At 42.3% G+C, this 25,977-nt stretch overlaps 1 protein-coding gene across 1 annotated transcript; it reads right to left on the reverse strand.

Moving 5' to 3' along the window:
* Positions 1-4,235: 4,235 nt before the first annotated feature.
* Positions 4,236-25,977, reverse strand: tmtopsb (teleost multiple tissue opsin b). Its single transcript, XM_028433197.1, has 4 exons — positions 25,608-25,977; positions 19,260-19,588; positions 10,280-10,513; positions 4,236-4,535 (listed from the first exon to the last, which is right to left on the reverse strand). Exons 1-4 carry the CDS (start codon positions 25,975-25,977, stop codon positions 4,236-4,238), a joined length of 1,233 nt encoding a protein of 410 aa, XP_028288998.1.

Below are 25,977 nucleotides of genomic sequence, written 5' to 3' on the forward strand. Positions count from 1 at the left end.
AAAAGTTTTCCCTTTTTCACTCACTGTCTCAATGCTCTAGTTTCAAATAGTACATAAAAAACAAAACATTATATAACTTGCTGGCATCGCTACAAGTGCTGCCTCCATTTGATTAGAATGTCCTGACACTCCATCACGATCATTATACAGTATGATATAAAGGGTGCTGCAGTTTGTTGCAGATGTCTGACATTGATAATCAGGTCCTATTGTGGGTATGATTATGTAGTACAGGTGGTAAGGCCGTAGCTTGCAGTGGTCTTCATACACACACACACTGCAGGCCTGCTCTCGCACATTATCTGCACTGTGAAAAAGGGCAGAGCCACTTGGCAGTGATCTATTTTTTTAATGCAGTGGTTCACCCTTTGTGTGGATGAGCTTGAAGTAATTTCTAGCAGAGTTTAGTCATGATGCTGAAAGGTCTGCAGGGCATTCTTTATTTAAATGATCCTCCTTAACCATTTCTAGAACATCACAGCAGGGGCGCAGAAACACAGTAAGGAAATTTTAATTGGCTCAACTATTGATGCAATGTAATGTAATACAATCTGGCAGTACACTTTCACATATGTGTGTCAGTTTATGAGTGAGTTTACCACATGGGATGTAATCTAGCTGTAAGGTTCTGCCACATCATGCACTTCACCACCACTGAAAAACTGAACAGTGGCTTGGCTTGACTGGGGCAGCAGTCTAAGCAGGGACACCCAGACTTCCCTCTCACCGGACACTTCCTTCAGCTCTTCTGGGGGGATCCCAGGCCAGCCGAGAGACATAGTCTCTCCACCACGTCCTGCTCTTCCCCGGGGTCTCCTCCCAGTCAGCTCCTCACCCCATCATCTACATCCCAAAGAGAAAGGGCACTCTTTCTAAAACACATTTTAGACAAACATAGCTTTACAACCCGCTGTTGTCATGTGTAAAATCTTCAGGTGCAGGACAGGAAAGTGGCAGAGAGGAAAAGTTTAAATCAAGCAAACTGCGACTGAATAAATGTAAACTAAAACCACAGCAGATCAACACAGGACATCAGCACATCCTCATGGGAAATGCACATAGACTCAGGTCATTTGGGGTTACATGTTTAAAACGACTGAAAAAACAGTAAAGATGATCCGTTATCCTTTGCGGTCTCCACTTTAGGCTTCCATGACCATGTGTCCCTGCCCTTATGAACATAGAGAAACACACACACTTGTTCCTTTTTCGAGGACTGAAATATTGACCTCATGTTACGTCTTCCTGGTCAGGACGGGCTGAACAAACACTGTTGGTTTCCGGATGATTGATTGATTGCTCAGAAGTGCCAATCTGTCCGTCCAGTATATAAATGTAACAATGTGTCATTTCTAGATTACAGACCAAATGTAGAGTTTATTGTTGTTATGTGCTTTAGATTATAGACGAGAAAGAAAGAATGAGAAGCTTCCTGCACCTCTCTCCCTATTTCCTGTCTTTCCTCTCCTGGTCCCTCCATCCTGAGCCTTCATAAGAAGAGGAGGAATATCACTCAAAGCTTCTGCACTGTTTGCTGTTTAATTACCTAATGTTGCATCTCTACAACTGTCGTAGAAAGTAATACACTATGCAAACTCTATTACTGACTTGCTGCCCCTTTTTTTTTTGTGTGTCTGTGTGTTTTCAGCCCTCAGCTCATAATGCATTCATAGCTGTCAGCTGTAATACTCCATCCTAACGCTCCAAATGCTGTTTGTTTCTCACCGAGGCGAAGGCTGTAATTTGGGGCGTTAATCTGCTTTCCCCCCTGTAATAATGCTGATGTTAATAATTCATGGATCAAGCAACACTTGTGAATGTGTAGAAAAAAAAGTGATCCAGTTTCTCAAGAAAAGAAAACACACACACACACACACAAGCCTGGGGAAGCAAACAGAATCACGCTGAGACACCCCGACGTGTTTGTGACATGATTTATGTTACATAAGAAACAGAAAAGTACATTTAAAAGACAAAGTCACATTTACACATTAAACAAAGAGACTCAGCAGCTTCAGAAACATCTACACAAATCTTTACATGTCCCACATTAGCACTGAGGACAGGGGCCGATATGCAGCAAGTGAAGGTAAAAAAAAGAAAACCTTCGTAGTTGTACATTGCATGAAATTGTTCAACAAATCTTTAATACTCTGTATCAAATCCTCAAACATCAGGCATGGAAATGGGGTCATGAAAATTATTTACCCCCTTCTTCAACCACAATATTATTAAAAAAAGAATAATCCTGCTAAAGTAGCTACACACTTAAGCCTAACCAAATGTGTTATTGCCCCGTTTATACACACGCACACGCACACACACATACACACACACACACGCACACATCACCAAACAGTTTATGAAATCTCAGCCAAAGAATGCTGTGCTTCTCCAAAATGTTCCTGAATTACCTTTCCCATTAAAAAAGAACACGATTTAGCAATGTAACAAAGATACTTCAATACAAGCAAAAAGCTCGACCTAGTTGTGTGGATTTTTCCGTTTTGTAATTGAATTACTGCGGCAGAGTGAAGGTCTTCCTCTTCACGGTTCCTCTGAATCAGTAAAGTGCGCTCATTACTTCCATGTCCATGTAGCTAACAAGCTAACAGCGGCTTGATACACATGCTGATTCTTGGCTTGTAGCGAACACTTTAAAGGTAGGAAGGAGATTTCATTCTGATGCACTTTTTGTAAAATTAGTGTAACTTCTCTTCACAATCCGATGGCAACCGATTAGTTCGGCAGTTTCGCATTAAAAGGAAGAATATGAATCATCTGTGGCCAATCCTGCGAGGCGCCCCTGCGCGTATAGTTGGCTGGTTGTCACTCTCTTCCTGCTCTGCGAGCACCAGAGAGGTACGTGCATGATGGCCGAAGTCACAGACTGGTTGGGAGGCGTGGCTTCAGGGTGAGCTCCGAGAGAAAGGGGGCGTGTGTTTACTTTCAAAATCTGGCTGACTCTTACTGAGCTTTCAAAATCTCCTACCCTACCTTTAAGGGACAAATTTTTTAAAAACATTTACATCTAAATTCTAAATAACGGTTTTATTTCAAGTTTTCAAAATCAGCAACATTTTACCTTAAGTCTCCCTTTGTTCCCTCTGCAGTGCAGCATGTAGCACAGCTGGATGAACAGCTGCTATATCAGCTAACAGCTGACGTAATTTATCACCCATTTGTAAACAATGGTCCAACATGGTATAAACCATGGCTGCTTTTATTAGCCAAGAGCTAACCAAGGTGCAGCCAGCTAGCTGTGTCATTGTGGTATGTTAGCTTTGTAACATTAGTGGATAAAGTAGGAAAGAGGCTAGCACATTTAGCAGCGCTGACATTAGCATGGAAGCTAGCTACAAATAGCCAACTAGTTATAGCTTTACTCATACTAATATTAGGTAGTATCAGTGTAAAAAGCCTATGAAACAGTACATAAACATTTAAATGTTTCAGAAATATGTCATACGTTTTTGTTTCTATATTTGTTTTTACATACCACTGCAATAAGCATTGTTTAAATTAAGGACATGTTTATGACTAAAAAAGGGGATTAAAGTAAACTGTTACAAACTTTTGACTGAATCTCAGTTTCATCCTTAAATACATCTGTTTTGTGAGCAGAGCCTCCCAGCATGAGCGTTCACTTTGAAAAAGTAAGCATCCATTTTTCCAATCAGCAGGCATCTATTTTGTAGTGCCTCTCCATGTTTTGCTCTGCATGTTCCGACCATTCAGCTTTGACCTTTTCCCCCAAAATAAACGCAAAATGAACGGCTGTATGAAAGAAACGGCCGCTTTACAACACAAACCGACATAAGTCTGAGTGTGGCACGAATCACTTGAGGTCTTTTCTGTAAAATGATAAGGTTTTTAAGAGGTAAGTGAGCATTAATGCAACATTTGTGCTCCTGTGTATGACGGATGTGATTATGGCGAGTACACCCTAATGGCAGAAGTGTGTAATCTTAACACAAAGCACTACGTGTAGCCCTCTGTTTTCTGCTTTGTGGTAAGCAGAATGGCATTTTGTTTGTGTCGACCTCTCAGAGCAACGATAACCTGCTCTGGGATTTAAACGTCCCAGCTTGTGTTTTAGGACTCCCGCTGAGCTCACTTTGCAGTCGCTCTTTTCTGCTATTAAGAGGATTTGTGTCGTAATTGGAGACCTGCGGGCCGCTCGTTTGCTTCTTCTCTTTTCTGTGAACGCTCAGCGCCTGTTGAGTCTCCGTTTTTTATTCCCTGTAGTGAGCCACCAGAATCAGTTTAGGCTTGGAGCAGCTGATAGCAGCAGGAGATTGGGAAGCAGTGCAGTCTGGATTTTTTGGAGATGGAGCCACATGATTGACTTCCTGTGAGGACCCGTGGATGGAGTTGGGTGTGGGCAGGGGTGTGGAAGGGGCAGGGGCGGACACGTGGGGTTCTCTCCCCTGCCGGACGGTGCGGATCGTCTTGGTCGCCCGAGAAAATGTCTTTATGCTGGATCCTCGCTCAGGCATGGAGCATTTGAAGAACGCCCTGAAACACCTGTAAAACTGCAAACACAAAGAATCACCATCAGTGCTAGAAGCGAAGTAAAAAGAAGTTTACTTCTGCTGGGATTATTGTGCTAAGCAGCTAGCACCTGAATTCATGCTTATTACCTCTTTACACCACTAGGTGGGACCATGAGTCAAAGAGGAACCATTTTCAATTAACATTGAAGATAATGAAGAGATATGTTGTTTTTAGCCAAGCATGGACCCACAGTAACTCAAGGTTGTGACTTATATCCAGAAAGTCCTTATGCACATTGGTTGCTGGATGACGATGGTAGACGTTCCAATGCACAAAGAGCAGAGAGTAACTCCAGAGTCTTACTTGTGTACCTGTTATTTGTCAAGGTAGTTTTAGGAAAGGCAAAAACAGTTTCTGCAGAACCATGAATGGCCACTAAGTGTGAATTAGTCAGAGTTTAGGAGGAATCAGGCAATGCCAGGATGGCAGAAGGCTGGAAATCTACCACATTGAGTCTCAATAAACATAAAGGTGACATCTTCAGAGGTTCCTCCATATTTACAGTCGATTTACAGACACATGAGCAGTCATCTTTGACCCAAAATTAGCAGAGAGTATTAGTAAGATTTGTAGAACTGTTTCTAGGGTGCGTCGTCTCTCCTCTGTGTCTGCAGTCCAGCAGGCGTCCCCTGAATAAACGTAGTGTACTTAGTATACTCTCCAGTTCCACACGTATACTTAAAGTCTACTACATTTCCCCAGGGTGCTGCAAACCAAAGAGTCGTGCAGTATCAAACATGATACCTTGGAACATCTCATTACATCATGATAGCGCACACTTTCCTCCAGCGTGTTCCACAACCTTTGAAAACTGTAGACATCCACTGATTGATATGACAAATTAGAGCAGTTTTAAACTAAGATACATAAGCAGCTGGCTCCAAATTCATCATACATGAGCCAATTAATTTCTGTTACCCCAAGGAATTTATGCAGCTTTCAAAATTAGCTCTCTGTCTCAAATCTTCTTGTGTCTCATCCCTGTGTGTTAATCTACTGGGGAGCTGTGCCTGAAGGGAGAGGGGAGGAAAAAAAAGTGCTGGTTTGAAAGCGAAAGCCCAGAGGAAACAAAGGGGTAGATGTGCGAAGTGAGGGTGAGATGTGAGAAGGAGTAAATGGAGAGGAGTGGAGGAACAGGAGGACAAGCTGACGTCAGGAGGGATTACAGCTGAGATCAGGCACAGATTGGGATCTGAAGTCTGAAGAGTGACCAAATCCTGACCTGCGACTCCAAACCTCTGCATGTATGTAAGGCAAAAGAACATGTGTTGCTCTGTGTCCATTTTAACATGAGATTTGAGAGTGGGTGGAGGGGGGTGATGAGGGGTTTTCTTTTACTCTACAACAAAGTTGGCAGTGTGTGTGTATGTGTGTTTTTTTTACCCCTGCCTTTAGTCTGCAGGTGTTCTTTTCAAGGCTGCCTTCAGCAAGAAGCCTGTGTGAAATAGGATAATAAAAACAGTCACTGGAAGTGACACACGGGCTGTCATATGAGTCCTTGGGGTTTTATTGTAAATCCTCACCAGGCCATTTTGTACAGCAAAACAAAAAGGTAATTAACAACTTAAAGCAAAAAATGTTTCATATTTGAAATCCCTCAAAGTAGCTACTGATTTATTTAATCGCAGCTTTGTTGGAAATGTAACATAAACTAGTCTCAGTGGTTTCAGATGATGGATGAATGGGTCTTGATCAATGCGGCAACAATCCATGGCTCAGACTTGAAGCCAATGCCCAAAGTGTGAGAGGTTGCAGTTCACACCACAACCACTGGGGGCTGGCTCCAAAAAGAGACTCCTATGTTGAAATGGCCAACCTCACAGCAGAACATGCTTACAGCCTGGTGCAAAAAAACATTCTGGGCTCAACTGATAGTTCCCTTCTAGTGTCAACTGTGTGTGGTGGTTACCAGTTCCCCTGGTGTGTACGCACACCTGTTATTTGTGATATCACAATTTCACACAAATCCATCTTGCTAGGCTTCATCAATATTATGAAAATCTTTGTGCAACTTTTCATTTTTAGCACCTTAGCTAGGGCTACACATTGGTTGTACTGTAGGGCTCTAACACACACACACACACACACACACACACACACACACACAGAAACTAGTGTTTTATTCAGTTGTGATTCCACACACATTTCAACAATAATGACCCAATCATTTTGAAATCTATCTGGTGTGAATGAGCAGACTCACAGACTGACTTCTGTAATTACATACTCTGCAGAGGTGGGCTAATGAAAACTGCAGAGGTGTAATTTGTTGGATGGCAGGCCGAGGTCCGGAGTGTGAATCTGTGCAGCGCTTGAAGTCTTCAACTCGCCTCAACACACTGCTGCCATAGTTAATGGGCTGGGAGGAACTGAAGACTGAAAGCGCCACACAGTTACGGTGTCCTACATGTTTATCGGCGGCCCTGAAAGTTCAGTTGGTAGTTTAATCATCACACACACCATATGCAAACTGAAAACGTACAGAGCACCGACGTAACAAGTCAGCCATCAAAGAAAAGTTAAATGTCTCACAAGCTCCCAAGTGACAGAGACAACCTGAGTGACAGACTGCGGTGGAAGCAGATAAAAAGAGACACCGGCAGATAAAAGAGTGTGTGTGAGGGAGGGAAGGAAAGGTCAGCGCCGCAGTGTGTCGCTCCTGATAGTAACATCACATGCTAATCAAAATCAAAGCTACGTTACCTTTGGGAAATGAAAAAAAAAGAAGTTCTGTCCTTTACTCCTCCTCCCCTCATCCGTCCTTCACCCAAATGACTTCCAGGTTTTCTACATTTCTGCATCGCCATCATCACAAAATTCCATTTTTTCATTCTTACGTCATTCTGTCCTCTTTTCTCTTCTCACAGCTTCTCTCCGCTCACTTCCCTTCATCCTGTTCTTCTTTTTCCATAATGTGCCTCCCTATAGTCCCTCATAATCTCCTCTGAGGAAAGTGTTAATGGCACGAGCTAAACACCTTGAGAACATGTCATCAGCTCATCTTCACAGAGAAAAATGACTGTAGAGGTCTGGCTTTAAGGTGATAGAGAAAACCAGAAATACACTCTCTGCCCTCCTGTGGTTGTTTAAGTTTGGAGGCCTTCTTTTCTAATAGAAAGTCTCAGTTGTGAGACGTCTGCCTTTTACATTGTTTGACTGTGATATTTCTCCAAACTGAACTAAACTGAACTGAAAGTGAAAAAGGAAGATGGGACATGCATCCACTCTGCATCAATCCCAGCCTCTTATGAGTGGACATGAGTTAATACCACCACCTACACACTGTTTGCAGACTTGATGTAATCATAAGGATATGATATTTTGGGAATCATTGCTAAATGACCTTTTCAGTTGTGAGGTCTGTAAATAAAGATGGAAAAGATGAATTTTCACCACCCACAGGTTTTCTGAAGAACAGTTTGGAGCATCACTATCTGGGTTCCACACAAAACTCTCTGACTTGGATGAGTCACTTTTATTTTCGCTTAGATTATGGTGATTGCCCACAAGTGGCCATTTGTGGAACTGCATGTATTGACACTTTAATATTTGCTAGCTTTGAAATGGGTGTCGTGTAATCCCACATGTAATTTATTAAATTAATCTGCCTCTAGTGGTCACTTGAAGTTTTTGGCACTTGTACTAATGCTTTTTATTTCTCAGCCCCAGAGTTTGGTGATGACATGGAATGAGTGACAGGTACTATGGTGCTTTAAGTATCTCTTAAAAAAAAAGATCAGATCTGCGTATTTATGGACTCAACCAGGCAGCGGCTCAGTGCATGAGATCCTGCAGATACGGTCCGGGAGCTTCAGTTAAAGTGATCTCTGACCGTCCTGTGAAACAGCTGATCTCATGGGATTTTCAGCTCAGAAGGAGAGCAGGGCCGGCTAGGGGTGAATTAGATAAATCTTCTGTACAACTGTGCAGAAAAGCAGCTCAGACTCCACAACAACATCAATATCAATATTTTAATATAAAAATGTGCAGTGGATCTGGTTTCTAATAAAGTGCTCACAGAGAAGCTGTCCTCTGTTCCCAGTTATTAATCTAATCTACAAATGACTGCTTCACTTATTTATTGATGCCATAACACAAAGTGAGTCTTTGAAGTTTGCTCAGCTGTCAATTACAAACGGCAGAAACCAGATTACTTCCTTTTTGTAGTTTTTCCACTGTGCCGTGTCCTTGAATGTCAGTGACGTGCATCACAGCTTCAAAGGTGGCGCGTGTGCATGTGTGTGCGTGAGAGAGGGTGTGATGCTTCTACGGCTCTGACACCATTATAAAAATGTCACAGCTTTGTCTTTAATCTGTGGTTCCTGTGAATGTGTTTTAACGTGTGTTCTGTATTAAGATGTAAATGGAGAGCCAGCAGACAGAGAGTGGTGGACTGCTCGCACATCCACACAGAAAAGAAGTTTTAATCAGTAAGCAGATTTTAGGATATTTAAGTGTCAATTACTGTAATGTAAAGTACTTCTCAAAAAGCATGGAGTCCTCTTGCTTACAGTGCTCAGATTGGGTCTTTATATATGCATCAGTGACTACGTTTACATGCACAGCAACAATCTGATTTTAACTCCAACTAAGACACTGCCCTGTAAATTAGCATAGCCTGATTAAGCTCATATTCGTAGTAAATCTTAATTGAATTAAGACATGTGGAGCATGCCAATCACAGCATTATAGAGCAGATGATTAGTTGAATGAGCCTCACAATATGTGGAAAACTTCTCTCTATTCTGCATCTTTGAAGTAGACCATCACAGCTCCAGGGCTCCAAAGAGACAAACTTCAAACATGTTACTTCTTTGACTGTAAGGCTAAAAGTTTTCACAGGCTCTGTGACAGAGGAGAAGAAGGCGAGATGTGCAAACCTGTCCCTGTGCATAGCTCTTTTGTCCTCAAATAGAGATCCGGACCTGGATGCTTACGTAGCTGTGAGATAATTACATGCCAAGCATAAAATTTTATTCTGTCACCTGATTAGAACTGTTTGCCACCGTACATGCAGCTCACCTTAAAGTAAGAGCAGGAGGCTGAGAAAAAACATGGCCACCTCATCGTCATTAATTTGGCTCACATCACAAGGGCCTGGCAGTGTGAGTAGGTTATTTAATCACACAGACACACACACATTTACAGTGCTTCTACACCAAACACATAAAACGATAATAAAATGGCCTTTTGATTCTGGGAAAGTGGACAAAACAGACACATTCCTTAGGAGGACAGTGTCCCTAAATTGTCTCTGCCCTCATAACACATTCTTACTGCTCTCTTCTATGGGTTCTCTTTTTGATAACTAATGTAATAATTTTAATATAATGATGTAATAAAATAATGTAATTCTGCAATAATAATAAAAAACACACTGACTGTTGTAACAAACAGAAAACGCATTGAGCTGCCTTAACAGAGGCTGGAGCCTAGAATCACGACAGGAAGAAGACGGTCCTTTTCTCTAAATAGAAACATTAAGTGAACCGGGGTTAAACTTGATGTTTCACACAACAGTCTTCTTGTGATGGAGAACCAAGAAATACACTCGAAAAAAGTGGATTGAAAGTGTTTCATTATAATCATGTGATAAATATTTAAACTAGAAACCCACTACAGCTGTATATAGCTGATAGAATCTGCAGCAACTGGTCCAAACCATCAGAGAAACAGACAGATGATCAAAAGGGGACAGAGACGCAGGAGAAGAAAGTCTCACCTGTTTGTTCATGAATATGTAAATAAAGGGATTGATGACAGTGGAGAACTTGGCCAGCAGCGACGGCGTGATGCTCGCTTCAGGGGTCAGAAGGTCGCGGGGCCCGAAGGTGGCGAGCAGCGCTGCCACTCCGTAGGGAAGCCAGCAGATCAGGTAGCACACCACCATGGTGACGACCATCAACAGCACCCGCTGTTCTCTGCGACGGGTCACCACCGAGCTCACGCTGCGCACCTGAGGCAGAGGAGGGACAAGGAAGACTCATGACATTTTATCTCTCATCTAAATCACTTTGGGCCACTTCACACCACACTTCACTCAGTGAGCCTATGTGGTCTAGTTTTTGTAGAATATGAGCATGTGGTGTTTTCAAGTGCAGCTTTTTTGGCCCAGACACAAATGACGCCAGTCGGCCATCATCGCTGCTGGTTCTTTCGTGTTAGTCAGGGGTTTCTCCAAAATCTGACATTTTTCTCTGCAGTGGCTGCAGTTTCTCTTTCTTTATGTGTTTACCTCTCTGTCTGTGGCAACCTGACCAATTTAAACTTCCAACACCATCAGCCAGAACAGAAGGCCTGATCAGAGGGTGACCCGGGCACTGCCAGACAGACAGACAACGAACACCCACGACAGCAGAACCATGCTCCATTTATTTAGTTCAATTAATTAACAAGTGATAGCAGTAGGAAAAAAACATATTTTAAATTAAAAAGTCCTCCTGCTCCAACAAATAAAGTGGATTCACTCATTTGTTATATACTGAGAATAAAACAAGATCTTATCTGACCCAGACGGAGGAGTAATTGGGTCCAGATCCATGGTGAGACCCCGCAGATGGTTTGTTTGGCACGTTCTAAAGAAAGCCTGGCAGGTGATTGGATGAACCATCTGTCAATCACTGTATATCACAAACTGAAATCAATCAGTTCAGATTCTTTCATTCTTTTTTCCAGCATATTCCAGCATCAGGCATGGCATACATGGCAGCGACACACTCTACTCTAGACGCTACTTCCTTTCAGGACACTGATTGGTCTGAACCACCTGTGGTTCCGCTACAAGCTCACACAAAACACCCCAAACCCAGAACACAAACATATAGATCCTGATAGGATTCAGCCATATGTTCGGCCATTTGTTATGCTGCCCCCTGAAAGCAGCATCCTACCTGCTTCCCTCCCATTGCTCCCTATTAAAACTGGATTATGAAGCAGTTATAGCAGCAGAAGTGTTATTTTTTGGACAACAAGCAGGCTTATAAATAAATCAGTTTATCTACTCATAGAGATCTTGAGATAAGCAGCTCAACTGAACCTGTGAGAGTTTTCACTGCAAAGACAGCTGACATTTAAACTCAGAGCCTTCTCTGCCAGCATAAATACTGCATCCACCAAGTCCTTAATATTCATAAATACAGATATATCAGTCTAAAGTCAACACAAACAGAGGGGAAAAAATAATAAAAACAATAATAACAAAAGATTCCAGCGGAGCAGGTATACTTTCCTGTGATTTATTTATTTATTACAAAATAAGACGTACTCCGCAATAAATGCTGCCAACATCTTTTTGCTGGCTGAAGAATCAGAAGCTGCTAAAGCGGGGTTATAATGTATATAATGTGTGACAGGAGGAAAAGGTGTAAGCGGTGTGCAGATGTGTGTGGTGCTATAGCAGGATGGTGCAGCCAGGTTTTTTATTTATCTCTCTCTCTCTCTCTCTCTCTCCAGTGCTGCAGAGGATCTACACACTTCCTGGAGACTGAAGAGCTAACACCCACACGACTCCATTAAACAGACACCACCCACCCGGAGAATGTTACAGAACTCAATTTGACATATTTTCCAATCTACACTTTTCCCTGAGTTCTTTCTGGAAAGTGGGGGAAACATTAGTGTGTAAATATCCAAATAACAAATGTTTGGGTACAATCAGTTGTTGACAGAAATTCACAGAAAAATACAATTGGACTGAAAGTAATCATTTGTCATTTTGATCAGTTGCCAACCTGAATATTAGCTGAATTCTGAAGAATCTGGATAAAACTCAGTAACAGCTCCAAGATGAGAACAATTTTGGGCTTAGTGGACAAGAAACACTTTTTGTCTATTTATCTTTATCAGCCGGACAGAGAGACTGTACTTTACTATAATAAATAAATCAGCAAATATCAGTAATAGACCAATTAGTGTGTGATGCTGATGCATTGAACCAAACATTTTCCACCACAATCTATTCTATCTAATCTATTTTAATCTATTTTAATCTCAGAAGCTGCCAATGACAGGGGTCCTTGTCCCGTGTCAAACCACTGCTTAGAGGTTCGACCTTTATTTTCACCGCACCACCAAATGATTTGTTCAGATTCAGGACAAGATTAAAACTGACACTTTAACAACATCAGATATGGCTAAATAAACGTGAGTGGAATGTTTCACACACACTTATTCAGATGGCCACAGGAGGGCGCAAAGCCACTCACACTTCACTACTGCTGGTATTTTCCAGTGAAACGAGCAAGTAGCGGTTCACCGATATTTGAATCTCTGTTGATCAGTGGAGCATGATTAACACAACATGTTGTTTGTTGGGTTGGTATGCTTGTTCTGAGATTCATCTCAACTTGTCTTTTGTCTTTGCAGACTTATTGTTAGAAGCGTCTGGTTAAACTGGTTCTCCTTTTCTTCTCCTTGTGTGGTTAGTTTAAAAGCTGAGTGACGTCTTTCTGTTTTATTCTGTTTATACTTGAAGCATGTATTTTCAGGTTAGTGTCCCTTTTTGTCTATGATTTTAAACTAAAAGTCTCACATATTCTTAGATATTCTTTTTTAACTACGCATTAAGGGCGCCTCCGACCGCAAGCGGTGTAACCGGTTGGCTTGGTAGCAACATATTTTTACTATTCCGAACTAAGCACTCCTGTGCCGCCATTTTTAAAAACTTGTTGGTGACTACAGACAGGATTATGGACAATAAAGTTAAAAAAAAAAAACTCTAACTCCAACAAGATATGCTTTTCTGCTATTGTTCACTGAAACAGTTCAACAATCAACAATCAATAAGAAACTTTCACGATAACCATTCAGGGAAAGAAACCCGCCCCTACTGCTGTAGTGGTGAATTGCAAAGAGAGGAAGTGGAGCGACGCACAAGTTGGAAGGATTGATGGCTGCGCCGGGCATCTGCAGGGGTCTGCAGCGACCAGGCTTTAGAAACTATGACCTCACCCAGAGGCTTCAGCAGTTTTGAGGCTTACCTGCCAGAGTCTAAGTTCTGGTGTAATTATAACTGGTCAAAGTGGAAGCTGCCATGGGCAGTTAGCAACCTGAGACATCACCCACCCCTGACAGGATATATACAACAATGTGGCACAATGAAAGCTTTGTTGGCTGTCGGTGAATGAGTAATGGTTTATGGAGCTGTATTCCTTAAGTGGTATTTTTTCAGCTTGTAACAAACAAAGTGTTTGCTCGGCTATACCAAGGTCACAACCAACAAGCAGCTTATGCATCATAAGTACGACCAGAACAGGTGGAAAGTCTATGACCTGATTACACTGATAGGACTGTATAACTGAGAGGGCTCACCACGCTCTCTGAATCTTAAATCCACGCCTCCTCAGACAGACGTTTGTGTGGTGTTCAATCAGAAAACAGCGGAAAGACAGAAAGAAATAACTGCATGACCGCACCCCAATACAGATTAATACTAAAATATGTCAGCGTGTTGTTTGTTAAAATAATATAAATTCAGAGTAAGCTGCAGACACAGAAGTACAGGTCTGCCTCCTCATTTTCCTTCTCTTGTACTGTACACCCTGTCTGGTTTCAACACTTGAGATTTAATCACTTTCTGCCAAACTCTGGGAGTGACATTTGTCATTGTGTGTGTGTGTGTGTGTGTGTGTGTGTGTGTGTGTGAAGTTTGCATTTGCGTTTGCCCTATGATTGAGAAGAATGCATGCTGTGGGAGCAGGGGATTATCTTCCCCTCAGGTTCCTTACAGCCAGGCTGCTGTGAGATGACAACACACACACACACACACACAAAGACAAACACTGGCATCCACACAATACAATACAGCACAACAAAGCATTACGATTCTGAACAGCTTTAAGTGTCTTTCTCCACTGGAAGTTTTATTTTGTTGTGGTTATTTAACAAATGTGATCTTCATGAAATGTTCACAGCATAACAAAGCTCTAAAAACGATTCTTATCGATTTTTTAAACTTCACCTCAGATACTGACACTATGTGTGTTTTAATTGTTTGGGGGAAAGTTTTGATAACTCAAAACAGATCGCCACCAGCAACGCATAAAAGATTTTCAAACTACAGCATAAGACAAAGGCAGTTATCTTCCTCTGAAAGAAGTGCAAACACAAATCACAAAAGCTTTCTCAGTGTCATTATCTGATACCAGGACTGCATACCAATTTTTAATCTTTGCCCCTGATGTTTAGATAAAGAAACAACAAAAGGCACTGGATGCTTTTTTCTGGATATTCATCTGAAAGAAAACTGAAATATTTATAATCCTAACACCGCACTAGTTACACCAGTGTTTCCCTACCATTAGAGGGGCGGCCCGCACACCCAAAGAAACAAAACAATCTTATATTATTTCTGTCCCATGGTTGTGGTGATGACAGACTGTAAAAAAATATGATCTTCTTGATTCTCATCTTTAATCCATACCTGTCTATCTGGGTTTTCAGCTGCTGGGTGAAGAGTCTGAGTTTTTTTGACAACCTTTTTTCAGGCATCCTTAGATGGAACCTGTGGCTGTGCGCCCAACATGCTAATCTAATGACCACATACTGTTTGCAGATGATGTCATGCTCTCAGTGACAAATGATTTTGAATCAAGTGATCCATTTTATGTACTTTGGATTGTCCTTTTCGCTTTGTTTGCAACATTACACCAGCAAGTGTAGTCAACTCAGAGTCACCATGTAAGAGGCTGAAGGCAACTTATATGTCAAAACCCTGATTATGTGATACTAGGGGTGCAATAAGCAGAGCTTAAAAGTGTAAACTAAGCATGTCACTGGAGAATGACAAAGGATGAAAGAGAAAATATCCCCTAATGAAATGTGGTGACCCTATTTTACATATTTGATACACTTTCTACAAGTTGCTTAAAGTTGGTTCGAAAGGTGACCGATACAGTGATATGGGAAACCCTCTCAGTTGTTGATGTTAATAGATAGTTAAGCCAAATATTCTGCTAACGAAAGACAAACATTAGAGATGAAACATTTTTACAGCCCACCACTGCAAAGTTTTACTGAATCTTCAACTCATCTATAAAGCATCTGGACATAGTTTGTGGAGCGGTATTAAAAACAGAGGGATGAAACTGTATAACTGCAGGACTCACAGCTGTCCCCCTTCCACAGTCGTCTTCTTTCCCTTCGTTTACTCCTCCTCTCCTCCTCCACCTTCGAGGATTATCAGTGTACCTGCCATTGCTGACAGGAAGCCGTCTGCTGGGAGACTTCTCACTACATCTGGCTCTCTTTTATTCTATTTAGTTAGTGGAGAGGGTGTCATCTGCTCAAAGTCCTCCACCCTGTCTCTGTAGACATTTAATGATGATTTTAGACCAGACGTAAATCATCCTGCTGTTGCTGCCGTGGAAACTAGTCCAAAAATAGGAAAATGCAGCTATATATGATGAGTCTATAGAGTCCAACCCAGGCTGTGATGGAGGCGAGTATCTCGTCCCTGCTGAGTGGAAACTGTCAGCTTTAATTTCAGGTGCCCAGCGTGATAAGAAATCATTTTGTGCATGACTAGAGAAGCAGAAATTTCCTCCTACGCTGCAGGAGCACTGCACGTCAGACCAATGGTTTTGGCGCCTCTTTTTTCTCGCTTTATTTACAGATGTTTCACTTCCCAGGAGATTAAATGTTATGTTCAGGGTCCTGAACATAAGCAAACATTCACTGGAAAATTGAGATGGGTTTTAAAATGAGATAAGGATCCAGGATCTGTCATCTCCATGCCTCCCATTCATTATCTATGTGGGCAGCAGTGCAATGCATGCTGGTAGGATTGTGTTGTGTTTCACATAATAAAACATTATTCCAAATGATGACACATGCTTGGTCACCCGAGAGGAGCTCGGAGTAGAGCCTCCTGGACGCCTTCCTGGGACACATGGAGAGACTATGTCTCTCGGCTGGCCTGGGAACGCCTCGGAGTCCACCCAGAGGAGCTGGAGGAAGTGTCTGGTGAGAGGGAAGTCTGGCCCGGGACCGTGACCCGGCCCCGGATAAGTGGTTGAAAATGGATGGATGGATATTATACATGCTCACTCTTATTACCCTGCTTTTCTAATCAGCTGACAAAGGCAGCTAGTGTCTGACCAATCAGAAGCTGCCGTTATGTAAATCAGCCAATCGTGTCTCTGCTATCACTTTAAATGCTCTCCTACCTCTACCAAATGCCAAATTGAATCTCTCCAAATGTTGACAAGCCAGAAGAATAATGTCAAATCGACAGCTCATCCTCTCCTGTCCAACAAGTCAACACAGTGGTCTATAGGGACAAACTGTTAGCATAGCTAAACCTGATTCAGCATAACAGGTGCACTTATGGAACTGTAACTCTTCACAGCACAGAGGAAATCCCAACCAGTAATCCTTTCTTCTCAGTTCTATTTTTATAATTGCGCATAACACCTAAATTGAGACCCTGCTGGGAAAAATGAAAAGAAAACCTTCAGTACTTTGGGGTGGGGTGGGCATAGCAGCCTCACGGCACATGAACCAGCAAATGGTGTGGCAAATTAAATTCTTGTGCAAACAGCACAACACCCAGGGCTCATAGAAATGAAATTCGTGCTCACAGCCACCGACAAAGACATTAAAGGATCCCACACATGACGCACAGCCGCACACCGGCAGACGTCTGCAAAGAGCTGCCAAAGGAATCATTGAAATAGAGGCAGGAACGAGAATATTCCTTTTTGCCCTTTATTACGTTATTCAAGTGATTAATTATGCTTTTTATAGCTGAACATTGTCAAATGTTTTTGCTTTTGAACTGAACTTTGAATTCTTTCTGCAGCAGCTGCTTCGGGCGTATTGAGGTCTGATTTTACATTCCTCTATTTAATACTTAAAAACCTCTAATGTAAACAATATAGAAGCATGCTTGATAGAATAAACTTTCAAAAAAGGCTGGTTTTAATGATTTGAATGCATGCATGGAAGGAACTTGTCAAAAAATACTTAGAATTATTGGCAAACTACTGAAATATTGTGAAAAATCGGAAATATTAAGAAGATTTGATTTGTTTATGACATAGTTGTAGTTTTGTGTGCACAGTGAGAAAAAACAGCTTTGTAAAAAAGGCCTTTCATATATATAATAAACATCTTCACATATGTGCCACAAAAGAATGAATGTGTTCGTACAAGCAAGTCTAAAAATATCATAATTGACTTTCAAACCCACGAGTGTAATTTGTGTGTACGTGTGGAATACAGACTCCTTCCCAGGTCATTAAAACCCCCGCACCACCAGAAACAATAAGAAGGGGTGCTCTTATATTGTTATCAGTGGTAGTTACAGCCCTGTACACACACACACACACACACACACACAGCTAAATGAACAGGTTGTCTCCTGTGATTAGCTGACAGTGTGTGTGTGTGAAGGTCTGAAGTCTTGGGTTTAATGAAGCACCTCAGTGTGTGTAATGAAGACAGTTGTCTGTAATCCTGTCATTAACACCAGCCCTGCAGACTGAACCTCTGTGCTGCTCTGCCAAAATTGCTATTCTCAGCTTTCTGACACAAAGCTTTCAAAAACTCTCAGCTTCTCTCTCACCTGCTTTTACAGTAACTCAGTGTCATGTCAGAGAGTGCAATGGAGCAGTTTTACTATTTATCGACACGGCAAATAAAACAGCTGCCCAATTTTCAGTTTACATTTTGGTGGCATTTTCTGACATAACTGTAGGTCACACAATGAGACGCATACTCTCCCACTTCAGCCTGCAGGTGCATGCCATTCTTTTTCAGGAGACTCCTGACCCACTCTCATTATGCTGGCATGATCCTACACAAGCAAACTTTGAAGCACCTCTTGCAATTATGGTGATTTTGTCCTTTTCTCTCTGTTTTTTATTCCATCTGGATTTTGTTTATGCACACTTTAGCGGGGGGGGGGGGGCACAGAAGAACTACACCTGAACAAAAAAAAGCTTGTATTATTTGTAAGTAAGCACAACATCTTATTATGTGATGCACATATTCCAGTCTAGCCTCAGACTTGCACCCTTAATCCTTTTGTATTCATGCAAATGCAGCCATTAAAGTTTGAAACGGAAAGCTTTGGCACACACAGAAGTCACTTTCAGACATTCTAGGAAACATGACAGGAGCAGATGAAACGTTTTACCGGTTCAGGATACAAATCAAGACTCTTATCCAGAACTCAGGTCACAGTCAGCATTTCTTCTGCCTGCTGTTCCAGCACTGAGGTCTGAGGGTTATGTGACGTGTCTTTAGAGAACTCTCACAGAGACTGCTTGGCCTCAGAGACACTGTAAAGCTCAAGACAAGAAGAAATCAATGTTGGCAGCTTTAATAGACTTCGTTGCTGAGACGCCAAACCTGACTGGAGACTGACATTTCTCAGCTTTTAAGCTTGAGTCTTTTGAAGCCGCTGCTCCCCAGCCCCGGGGCTGGACGCGCTAACTGGACGGAGGCTTTTGATACAGTCACGGATCAGTTTGGGTCACAGATGCTGGCATGCATTTAAATCAGAATCAGATAAATGTTATTTTTTTCTGCTTTCTTATCTCAAATCTACCTTGAAGTGTATTTATGGGCTCATTTCCAGGTTGCTGGAGTGCAGAATACCCTTCTTTGAGATTCACAACACATCGCAGAGTCAGCGTTATGTTTCTCCCCAAAGGCTGAACAAACTCTCTCATCTAACATTTACACTTACAGGTCCTCACCTGTCTGATGGCGTGCAGCAGCTTGCCGTAGGAGAAGAGGATGACACCGAACGGCAGCACCAGGCAGAAGGTGAACAGGCAGACGATGTAGGAGACATTGTTCGCGGTTTGGGTCCTCCAGTCCACTGAGCAGGTAGTGCCGGGGCCCTCTGGCCCGTATCTGCTCCAGCCCAGCAACGGCGGCAAAGTCCAGGCCACAGAGTAGAGCCATGAGAAGCAGATCCCTGCTAGAGCGGGGCGGAAGTCCCTGCCGTCCGCCATGGTGGGAGACATCATGGTGCTGTAACGCTCGTACGACAGAACGGCCAGAGAAATGAGAGAGACGATACCTGAGGAAGGAAGTTCAGATCAGTTCAGCTGGTCAGCAGGTGTGAAACTAAGTACTGTGTGTTACTCATGGCTGTTAATATGAGTTGTGGAGCAGCTTTTGTGAAAACTGGAGCATCTGTGACCCTGTGAGATAATGACTGACATGCATTATAATGCAAAATGAAGTCAATTTTCTGCTCGCTTTGATCATCTTAATTCTTTGGGACCAAGCAAACAAAAAAAGAGTCTGTCTGAAGACAGCTGTGGTGATAAGACACTGCGGCAACACTTCACACAAATGACTGTAACATATTATGTTCATGCAGATGTGCTTCTAGCGTGTCAACACGTGCTTTCTTTTATACCTTATCTGCATTAATATCATCTCTAACAGTCCACATAAATGCCAACATTATCATATCTGGCGTTGGTTTATCAGCGTTTTGCTCACTATCCACCTCCTGAATTTCTTTCTTGTTGTTCAATGGTTTAGTTTCATGATGTATTTTGTTGGGATCATACCTTGAAAAACGTACAAATTCCCTGTCCGTGTGTGGCCCTAAAGCTTTACTGTAAAAGAAACTGGACGCTGCAGACAGTGACTCCAACACCTGTCCCTGCCCATTGCTTTTTCTTCTTCACTGCCTTCTGCTCATATAAGCAGCCTTGAGAGTTCAACTTTAATCTATCCTGTCCACAACAAAATTCACATGACCTATGTTATGGTTACTTTTGCAGCTAAATAAATGGTGAGTTCTGCAAGCAGGCTGCATGTGGGGTCAGGAGACTTTATGCATTTACACACACTAGCCATGCTTTTCTTTAATCAGTTAAACTAATGAAGCATCTCTAGTGACTTCTAAGAAGTTTAATAGTTTATTTTTACTTTTAAAATATCATCAGTAAATCATCTAAAGCCTACTCTGTGGAACGTAATAGCTCATTGCTCACACTGAAACATTCAGAGAAGCCCTGACTTTCTGTGAAGCAGCAGCAGACAGCAGCTCAGCCTGCCATCTTTTCTGTTAATTGCTAATTGAGCAGCGTGCTCCACTGGACTAAATAGTTGCTGAAGAGACTTAAGTCTTAAATCAGAGCTAATCAACACATACAGGATAGAGTGCTGGTCCAGAGCCACTTGCCTTCATTATGCTTAGTCTAACAAGGACAGACTTTGATTACAGCGCCTGGATGCACAATGGAGCCCCGTGATTGGCTGAGACTAGGCTGTGGACGGCAGGCTGGGACCTCTGGAACACAACGTGTTGAGAGAAACAGCTAAGAGAGTTTTGAAGATACTAGAAATGATTTTGTGTGTCTGTGCATATTGGAGAAAGCTGTGTGTGTGTGTGTGTCTGCAGGAGGTTGAAGAGCTCTTACTGAGAGCTCTTTCTGTTCATTACTGATGCACTCTGGTTAGATTAGGTATGCAGATGACACAGGTGTATCCCTTGGGGTCAAACATATCCTTATTTAACATTCTGCATTAATGTAACATGAGATTATGGAACCAGATGTTCTAACGCCAAGTCTGATGAAATTCTGTGTAAGTAGCTGAAGCGACCACTAGGTGTCTGCAAAAAGATGTTTTTAATTTAGCAAAAACTCAAGGAAGTCAAGTTTGATTTTAATGATGATGTCGTCCCAGTTAGCCATCTATGCTATGAAGTATCACATGCTGCATAAAAGTGTCAGATTGAACCAATCTGGAGATACTGGTTTATTTAACTTGTGCAACATGTGGTGTGTTCTCCATCACTACCTGGTTAGGGTAATAACACTTTACATGGCACAGGGTACATTTCTCTGCAACTTTCACAGATGTGTAGTCATTCATTGGTTCAGACCAACACATCTTCACAATAAAAACATGCCACACTTGGTCAATAATACATCCCCAGATCCAGCAGTTACAGTACGGCTAGATATATGGGCATATAATCATGTGATTAAAAGGTAGGCTGGGGAACGGTGATGGTACAAGCAGACCAGAGGACCTCTGCTCAGAGCTTTCATTCGTTGTTCACTTTTGTTTTCACTCATGGTTTGGGAAAACCAGCAGAGAACCAACAGCAGAGATCTGATTGTTAAGGTGAAATAACTGGTGTTTACATTTCTGTGCCCTCCCGTGGCACAGGCGTGCAACTAAGTGCATATCATGTTTGTCTCCACCCACTCATCAGGGACATACTGACATTTAAGCTCATCAGCTATAGCAGCTAATTTAGGCTGCCATCATTTTAGTGGTGATCAGATAGTGTACAGTGAGTCTTAAAGCTCATTATTAAGAGCACACGAAGCACCTAAAATTCAAAACAAACAAAAACAAAACAGGTGAAAGTATCACAACATGATCAGGAGTATAATTCTCTGGAGGTTTGTCACTGTGAGTAATCCCTGCACATTACACTTCACAGCCTTAATATTTTGCTGTGATCATAACCATTGAAGTGAAAACACATATTAATCACACAATACCAAACACTTATCAAGGTGATGAAGTCATTATCAATCATGGGTAAACAAATCTTTGTAATAATATCAGCCTGCTGCAGTGGACTCATTTAATATGAATGGTCTGCTACCTCAGCAACAGGGCTTTCACCTGAGGCTCCATTCTTCTTCACCCACAGTGGAATAGATTTATAGAAAAATTAATGACACAATGTACCAGATTTTAGTCAGCATAGCAGCTAAACGTCTATCATCGTCTCTTACTTCCACCCCTTTCCCTTAGTCTTTCATCCTATTTATTTCTGTCTCTGCTTCCTTATTGTTCGACATCCTGAAGCCAAGTCGGACCATTTCTCAGTGTTACCCTGTTGCTGCCTACTCAGCACACTCTCTATCTGTGTGTTTACATCCATTTACTGTAGCTGCTTCCTTCTGAAAGGGCAGGACACAACAAATCCACATGAAGGACTGTTGATTTACCTTGCTGCACCCGAACACACCACAAAGACTTAAGCTAACTAGCATGTATAGTCTGTGTCAGTGTTGGAGATCACGCTCCATGCTTCTCTTTTTGTCCACTGTCTGGCTGAACAGCTGCTGCTCTACACGCTCAATAAGCCAAAAACCTTCGACTGAGGGTCCGGCTACTGCTCCCAATATACATGTCCTCACACATAAACTACCGAATAGATAAACTGGTGTCCATCCCTGCTCTTTACCCACTGGGATCTGGGACCTATCCCAGCTGTCACTGGGTGAGAACCAGGTTAACCTATCCCAGGACACACAGGCTATGACTACGGCTTATTTACACTATTTTTAATTTGAGTTGGGTCCAGGACAACATTGCGGTTTTGTTTTAAACACACTGCACCTCTTTACATGACCACAAGGGGGCACAAAGCCTCAAAAACACAGGTTTTCATTGCTTTGTTCACCAGAAAAAGCTACAAACCTTCACAGTTTAGCAGCTTAAACTCAAGATGTTGGACTTAAGTTTCCAAATCTACCCATACCTAACATGTCTGAGCTTAAACATGTAGTCAAAACTGTGAATGAGCCATCTGTAGGTCAAGATAATTTAACATCTTTAACCTGCACTGAGGTAGAGGGAGGTCAGAAGAACTCAAACCTTTTAAAATTCTGAACAGAATTAGTTTTGAAGTTTAGGGGGAACATCGGGTCTGTGGACATTTGTGGAACACCTCCAACAGTATAACTTCTGAGTGACGTTCTTATTCCAGCTGAACCCCGTGATGCTTGATTGCAGGCCTCGCTGACAGTCTCCGTCAGGGGGCTGCAGCAGCTCTCATGTTGTCTGGGTGATTGCAGTGGTCCGGAAAATGTCTCATCAGTAAATTAACAAAGCACTCTGGATGGTGGCGTGGTAGTGATCTATAGCGTGAACCCATCTGAAGATTCGGCACAAGCTGGGCTGCATATCCTGGGCTTTTTCCACTGTGTGATCAATTTGAATCAAAAGATCATCAATCACACACTGCTCTCATCATTCTTTCATACCAGACCGCCCAGCTCTCACCACAGCCTCTACATAGCAGTCCAGAATGGAGTCCGTAAAGTATGTGATTCTTCAACAGTGAGCTTTTATTTTCATACAGTTTGTTTGTTTCCCTGAACCACCACAATGCAGGGAACAGAGAGTCAGTACAGTCACTATGAAGTGGAGCTTCCAGTTGAGGAAAAAGCTCAAAAACAAGACTATCAACATCTCACTGTATGTTGATAGCATGAGAATTAAGCACAACCATCCAGACTGCATTGAGAAAATAACAAATTTAATAATAACAAACCTCACTGCACTGTGTTAAAGTTCCTGATTCCAAAGACAAGACAACTTTACTGCCAGGAGCACAAGTTTACAGCAACCCCCCACCTAGGAAAAACATGTCATTAAATGAATGCCTTATCAGACGCTAAAGAGAAACCACCTGATTAAGGAGCGATAAATCAGCACCGCAAGTCAGCGTCCTCCAGGGGCAAAACCACAAAATACTGAGCAACGACTTCTTACTGCACATCCAGAGTCCAAAGACCAAACATCTGATTTAAGAGTGATTACACTGCACTGGTCCCTCCACAATAGAATCAAGAACGAAAACAACATCAATACTGCAGTGTATGCATTTCAGACTCCACTGAGAAAATAACACAAACAGCATCCTACTGCAGCTTCAGTACTTGTTCAGACTTCAGAAAAACAACATATTACTTCACTGCAACACAGACTCCACAGAGAAAGTAACTGTTTTAAAAAAGCAGCAACGCCTTAATATTCCTTCTAACAAGTCGAGAGATAAACTCACATAAGAGCGAGAGCAGCTCACAGCTGTTTGAAGAGCAGCCAGCCTCGAGTGCGGACTCCACAGAGAAAAGGACAGAATTTAGAATAACAATGAGTTATTTAAGTCCAGACTTTGAAAGATAAAGAGGGACATCGTAACTTTGGTGGAGCCCAGACTTTAAGAGAAAGCAAGAAATTTAAAAATTCAGCTCAACACAGAAGATAATAGATATAAAAGTCCTGCCAGACTCCAAAGAAAGAACATCACATTTAGCAGCAGCTACTCCACATCTCTCCAGGCTCTAAAGAAAGAAAAACTGCAGATTTAATCTGGCTGCACTGTTCATAAAATCCATGAGTTCAAAGAGAAAACAAATAGTGACGATACTTTCATTTAAATTCACTGAGAAAAGAACAGATTTAAAACCAACATGTTCGACTGCTGCTGCGAGCTGAGAAGGGAAAACTGGAGGTATATTGATGACTTACAGAAGAAGACAGTTACTGTCTCCAGGTGCTTATTAGAAGATGTGTGTTCACTTCAAATTTAAAGTCCCTTCAGTGCAGAGAGAGAGAGAACATCTAAACTCAACATAAAAACTCTGAACAGCCCTCCGGCAGTCATCTTCATCATCATCTTCATCTCTCCTTTGGTGTTCATCACTTTGAGCAGAGGGGCGACCATCAGTTATTAGTGGACAGTAACAAGTCTGATTGTACTGAAGGTAAAAGGTCACAGGTTCAAACCCAGCACTGCTCAACAGTCACACAGCAGACTCAGCCTGAGGGGACAAGAGCCCGACACGAGCAGATTTATTATGTAATGCGATCAGAAATGCTTTTTCCATGTTTTATGTTTATTTTAGTGATCCCAGTCTCTCCTCCTCCAAAACTATTGATCCCGCTGGGACTGAATATGAACACTTTACACATCACATGGCCCGTGAAGAAAAAATCCAGTTCTAGCACAGCTGGGCATTATCAGCACACAGCAGCACATTACAACTTAAGAGGATTTTTATTCATGATTTATTTGAACTGTAAATGGTCAGTCTAACTGGTTAATAGCAATAGCTGCATTTTTCTTTAAAGAGAAATTTTAAAGAGCAAATGTTAGTGGTTTGTCCAAGAGCTGCTGGGATGCTGCTTATAACAACAAGTGCCTGATGTGAGAGGCCAAACTATTAAAACTGACAGGATTTCTGACTAGATGTGTTTAGATGTGATCTAATAAACGCACAAACTGACTGGAAAAAACAAGACACATGAAAAAAGCTGCTTACCCAAACATGCATTAACGAAGCCATACCAAACGCACCCTGCGCGTCCGATCAACCACCGCCCCTGGGTGCTGGCCGCGAAGCTGAACGGGGTTCCCAGCACGCAGACCAGCAGGTCGCTCGCCGAGATGCTCACCAGCAGGAGGTTCATGGGCGTGCGCAGAACCCGATACCGGGAGAACAGCGCAAGCACCAGGAAGTTACTGAGGAAGCCGGAGGTCCCGATGAAGCCGAGGCACACCGCCACCACCAGGTGCCCCGTCGGGCTGAGGGACGGAGGCGCGAGAGAACCGGATACCTCCTCGTACGTCGCCGCAGTGCCGCCCGTCACTCCTCCGGGACAGTGCGCGCAGCTCACGTTGGATATGATCAT

The sequence above is a fragment of the Parambassis ranga genome, chromosome 20 (assembly GCF_900634625.1).
Source record: "Parambassis ranga chromosome 20, fParRan2.1, whole genome shotgun sequence".
Taxonomy (NCBI): domain Eukaryota; kingdom Metazoa; phylum Chordata; class Actinopteri; family Ambassidae; genus Parambassis; species Parambassis ranga.

Coding starts and splice junctions, on each gene's coding strand:
- tmtopsb (XM_028433197.1), bottom strand. CDS start 25,977: ATGATCATATCCAACGTGAGCTGCGCGCACTGTCCCGGAGGAGTGACG. Junction 19,589..25,607: donor CTTCGTTAATGCATGTTTGG/GTAAGCAGCTTT, acceptor TTCCTTCCTCAG/GTATCGTCTCTCTCATTTCT. Junction 10,514..19,259: donor TGCTGCACGCCATCAGACAG/GTGAGGACCTGT, acceptor CCTCTGCCTCAG/GTGCGCAGCGTGAGCTCGGT.